General features: G+C 44.0%; 1 protein-coding gene across 1 annotated transcript; it reads left to right on the top strand.

Moving 5' to 3' along the window:
* The first annotated feature begins 669 nt into the window (after nt 1-669).
* Nucleotides 670-4,657, top strand: LOC117345874 (probable ATP-dependent RNA helicase DDX5). Its single transcript, XM_033915143.1, is given in 4 exon segments — nt 670-1,125; nt 2,938-3,917; nt 3,920-4,032; nt 4,214-4,657. Coding segments are annotated over 4 exon segments (1,842 nt in total). The 5' UTR covers nt 670-728; the 3' UTR covers nt 4,566-4,657.
* Nucleotides 4,658-5,490: the final 833 nt, after the last annotated feature.

Here is a 5,490-nt window from a genome sequence, read left to right on the forward strand (position 1 = left end):
CACCCATACCTATTAAATTTAGACCATTTGATAAATAATTTCACAAGGCTAAACAAGCTCCTCATCTCATATCATAATATTATTAAATTTCAGCTTACTGTGTTACTCCGCAGAAATCGCTCCGTTTGTCATGCTATCATGCTGATTTTAGAGCGTCTGTCGTCATATCCGGTTTTATAACCCTTGAGAGAACCAACCCCCCAGGGGACCCATCCAGCACTACGAGATAACTTAAAGGAGACTATGAATGAAGTCACACTAAGGACATCCAATCGATCTCCTCGTTTAATCCACTAGGGGATAAAGCATCTAATAGATAAATCCATTTTTGTTCTTTAATGTTAAGAGCTTTTTTATAATTCCCACCTTCCTTCCCTATTTTCACAGAATCTATAATACGCCACTTTATATCAAGCCATGTATGTTTTTTTTCCACCCAATGATTTACTATAGGTGCTGTATCAGTTACTGTGTGAACTCTAGATTTATGTTCATTCATACGTATCTTAACTGAACGTTGTGTTCTACCCACATAAATCTTATCACAGGGGCATTGAATAATGTAAACAACATTGGTGGTCACCGAGGTGCGCGCATCTCTCCTCATCCCCCGCTCAACCATTCCAGTTTCTCACCAGCGAAGCACCTCATTTTTAATTTATTGTTGTTGCGTTTTTTGTTTTGTTTTTCTAACCGTAAGTTTAACCACGCGTTCGTCTTTTCAAACCATGCCTGGATATGGAAACGACAGAGACCGTGGTAGAGATCGAGGGTTTGGCGGGCCTCGCTTTGGAGGGAGTAGAGGAGGACCCCCACCTGGAAAGAAGTTTGGAAACCCTGGTGAGAGACTTGTGAAGAAAACTTGGAACTTGCATGAGCTCCCCAAATTCGAGAATAATTTTTACCAGGAGCATCCTAATGTAACTAGACTCACACCGCAAGAAGTTGAGCAGTACAGAAGAGGCAAGGAGATCACAGTTAGGGGTCATAACTGCCCTAAACCCGTTATAAATTTCTTTGAAGCAAATTTTCCAGCTAACCTTATGGATGTAATAAAGTCTCAGAATTTCACTGAGCCAACAGCTATTCAGGCACAAAGATGGCCAGTTGTGTTAAGTGGACTGGACGACGGAGACAGGAAAGGAGCGATAAAGGAGGAAAAAGAGATAGCTGAAAGGTTAAACAAATTCTTCTCGTCGGTCTTCACCAGAGAGGACACATCCAATATCCCAGAACCCGAGGTGATTATAAACGGAGAACACGACGAAAGGCTGGTACAACTAGAGGTAAGCAAAGAGGATGTCCTCAGACAGATAGACAGACTAAAGAGCGACAAATCACCAGGCCCGGACGGCATCCACCCAAGGGTACTAAAAGAACTGAGAAACGAAATAGAAGAGACACTTCGCCAAATATGTAACCTCTCCCTAAAAACTGGGGAGATCCCAGAGGACTGGAAAATAGCAAATGTCACGCCCATCTTTAACAAGGGATCAAGGGGGTGACCCGGGAAACTACAGGCCTGTGAGCTTGACCTCGGTTCCTGGAAAGATGATGGAAGCAATGGTAAAGGACACAATCTGCGAACACATAGAAAACAATGGACAACTGAAGGCGAGCCAGCATGGCTTCTGCAAGGGAAGGTCGTGCCTCACGAACTTGCTGTACTTCTTTGAGGGAATAAACAGTCAGATGGATAAGGGTGAATCCATAGACATCATTTACCTTGACTTCCAAAAAGCCTTCGACAAGGTACCTCACGAACGGCTACTTAAAAAACTGTGGAACCACGGGGTGCAAGGGGATATCTACCGATGGATCAAACACTGGCTAGCGGGCAGGAAACAGAGGGTTGGAGTCAAAGGCCAATACTCAGATTGGCAATGGGTCACGAGCGGAGTTCCGCAGGGGTCGGTGCTGGGACCTCTACTATTCAACATATTTATTAACGATCTGGAGACGGGGACAAAATGTGAGGTTATCAAATTTGCTGATGACACCAAACTCTGCAGCAGGGTTAGAAACACGGAAGACTACGAAGACCTACAAAAGGACCTAACGAGACTGGAAGACTGGGCAAAAAAGTGGCAAATGAGTTTTAACGTAGAGAAATGCAAGGTCATGCATGTAGGGAAAAAGAACCCGATGTTCAACTACAAAATGGGGGGAACACTGCTAGGGGTGAGTAACCTAGAAAGGGACCTGGGGGTGATGGTCGACTCATCACTGAAACCATCGGCGCAATGTGCGACAGCCTCAAAGAAAGCAAACAGAATGCTGGGCATCATCAAAAAGGGTATCACAACCCGGACGAAGGAAGTCATCATGCCGCTGTATCGCGCAATGGTGCGCCCGCACCTGGAGTACTGTGTTCAATACTGGTCGCCGTACCTCAAGAAGAACATGGTGGTACTCGAGGGAGTGCAGAGGAGGGCGACTAAGCTGATAAAAGGTATGGAAAATTTTCCATACGCTGACAGGTTAAAAATGCTGGGGCTGTTCTCCCTGGAGAAGAGGAGACTTAGAGGGGACATGATAGAAACCTTCAAAATCCTTAAGGGCATAGAGAGAGTAAATAAGGACAGATTCTTCAAACTGAGAGGAGCCACAAGCACTAGGGGTCACTCGGAGAAGTTGAAAGGGGACAGGTTTAGAACAAATGCTAGAAAATTCTTTTTTACGCAGAGGGTGGTAGACACATGGAACGCGCTTCCGGAGGAAGTGATAGGCCAGAACTCTGTACAGGGATTCAAGAAGGGTTTGGATAGGTTCCTGGAGGATAAAGGGATAGAGGGGTACAGATAGAACTTGAGGTAGGTTATAGAAGTGGTCAGAAACCACTTCACAGGTCGCAGACCTGATGGGCCGCCGCGGGAGCGGACCGCTGGGCGAGATGGACCTCGGTCTGACCCAGTGGAGGCAACTTCTTATGTTCTTATATGGTTGGCATAGCACAAACAGGATCGGGAAAAATTCTTTCTTATTTGTTGCCTGGTATAGTCCATATAAACCATCAACCATTTCTGGAACGAGGGGATGGACCAATTGTATTGGTACTAGCGCCGACTCGAGAATTAGCTCAACAGGTTCAGCAAGTGGCAGCTGACTATGGTAGGGCATGCCGTCTGAAATCAACCTGCATCTATGGAGGTGCTCCAAAGGGACCACAGATTCGTGATCTAGAAAGAGGTGTTGAAATCTGCATTGCAACTCCTGGACGACTGATAGACTTTTTAGAAGCTGGAAAGACCAATCTTAGAAGGTGTACTTACCTTGTGCTCGATGAAGCTGATAGAATGCTTGATATGGGTTTTGAACCTCAAATAAGAAAAATTGTGGACCAAATCAGACCTGACAGACAGACATTGATGTGGAGTGCAACATGGCCCAAAGAAGTGAGACAGCTTGCTGAAGACTTTTTAAAGGATTATGTTCACATCAACATTGGCGCATTAGAGCTGAGTGCAAACCACAATATTCTTCAGATTGTGGATGTATGCCAGGATGGTGAGAAGGATGATAAGCTGCTTCGATTAATGGAAGAAATTATGAGTGAAAAAGAAAACAAAACCATTGTCTTTGTAGAAACCAAACGGCGATGTGACGATCTCACACGACGGATGAGAAGAGATGGGTGGCCAGCCATGGGCATTCATGGAGACAAGAGTCAGCAGGAGCGTGACTGGGTTCTGAGTGAATTCAAACATGGTAAAGCGCCTATCCTGATTGCTACAGATGTTGCATCAAGAGGGTTAGATGTGGAAGATGTGAAATTTGTCATCAATTATGACTACCCCAATTCCTCAGAGGACTATATCCATCAAATTGGAAGAACTGCCCGTAGTAGCAAAACAGGGGCAGCTTATACTTTCTTTACTCCTAACAATGTAAAACAAGTAAGCGACCTCATCTCTTCGGGACTTCGCGACTTCGGGAAGCTAACCAGGCAATCAACCCAAAACTGCTACAGCTAATTGAAGACAGAGGTCGATTCAGGGGTAGAGGCATGAAGGATGACCGTCGTGACAGATACTCTACAGCAGGGGTGTCAAAGTCCCTCCTCGAGGGCCGTAATCCAGTCGGGTTTTCAGGATTTCCCCAATGAATATGCATTGAAAGCAGTGCATGCACATAGATCTCATGCATATTCATTGGGGAAATCCTGAAAACCCGACTGGATTCCGGCCCTCGAGGACCGACTTTGACACCTGTGCTCTACAGGCAAGAGGTTTGGTGGTGGTCTTAGAGACAGGGAAAATTATAACCGAGGCTATGGTTCAAAACCTCAGAATAGTGCTTACAATACTCCCAACTATAGTAACGGCAATGCCTATGGAAACTACAGTACAGCAGGCATGCAGTCTATCTACAGATCTGGAAATCAAACGGCATCCTATCAGAATGGTTATGATGCAAACCAACAATATGGAACTATGATGAATGGTATGGCCCAACAGCAGTACTCATATCCTGCAACAACTGCCAATACTGCTCCTCCTCCTCCTCCTGCTGCTACCACTACTCCAATGATGGGCTATCCAATGCCAACAGGATATCCTCAGTAATGTTAGAGATACATGTAAAATGTTTTTTTCATAATTGCTCTTTATATTGTGTTACCAGGAAGATAGTTATTTAAGAAAAGCGTATATGGAAACGCAGAAGCGACTGCAGTGCAGCAGTAATTATGGTGCACTTTTTTCACTATTTAAGTTGGATTTCTCAACATTCCTGAACTATTTTTAGTTTTTGTACTAGAAAATGCAGCCAGTGTTTTCACTGAAATTAAATGTACAGTGATTTGAAGTACTGTAATGAAGGCAGTGCATGGCCTTCTAATAAAGACCATAACTTGAAAAAAAAAAACAAAAACAAAAAACATTGGTGGTGTTACAATTAGTCACTTCTTTTGATGGTATAACCATTCCCGTGGTGGGGTGTGTCCATCTATCTCCTACAATCGTTAGAGAACACCACTGACAACTACCACACCCCCCGTGATAGCCCCGTTGGTAAGGGGTCAAAGGATTACGGATCATTTCTTCAATGTTCCGGTGTCGTTGAAAAGCAAACACAGGGGCTTCTGGCATGTCCTTTAATAATCAAATGATATGCCAATGTTTGAGTAATATATGTTTAATTTTTATAGATAGAGTAGTATATTTCTGTACATATATTAAATCGTTCAGGACATTTTGTCTTCTAGTAGATAATAACAACTCACGATTAGCATATTTCGCCCTTATGTAAGCTTTTTTTATAATAGAAGTGGGATCGAGTATCAAAGTATTTCGTGTATGAGCACTATCTACCCAAGCACGGGATACTCCTGTTGTGCTCGATGAAGCACGCTTTAACCAGTGGCTCAAACAAGAATCTAAGTGACAAAAAGATATGGAGGAAAGAGACCGTATTAATCAGGAACAACTCAGACTTGCGTCTCTGTCAGAGCAAGATAGGGAGCGTCTTGAGATGGCACAAACCCAGGCA

Source organism: Geotrypetes seraphini, chromosome 11 (assembly GCF_902459505.1).
Source record: "Geotrypetes seraphini chromosome 11, aGeoSer1.1, whole genome shotgun sequence".
Taxonomy (NCBI): Eukaryota; Metazoa; Chordata; class Amphibia; order Gymnophiona; family Dermophiidae; genus Geotrypetes; species Geotrypetes seraphini.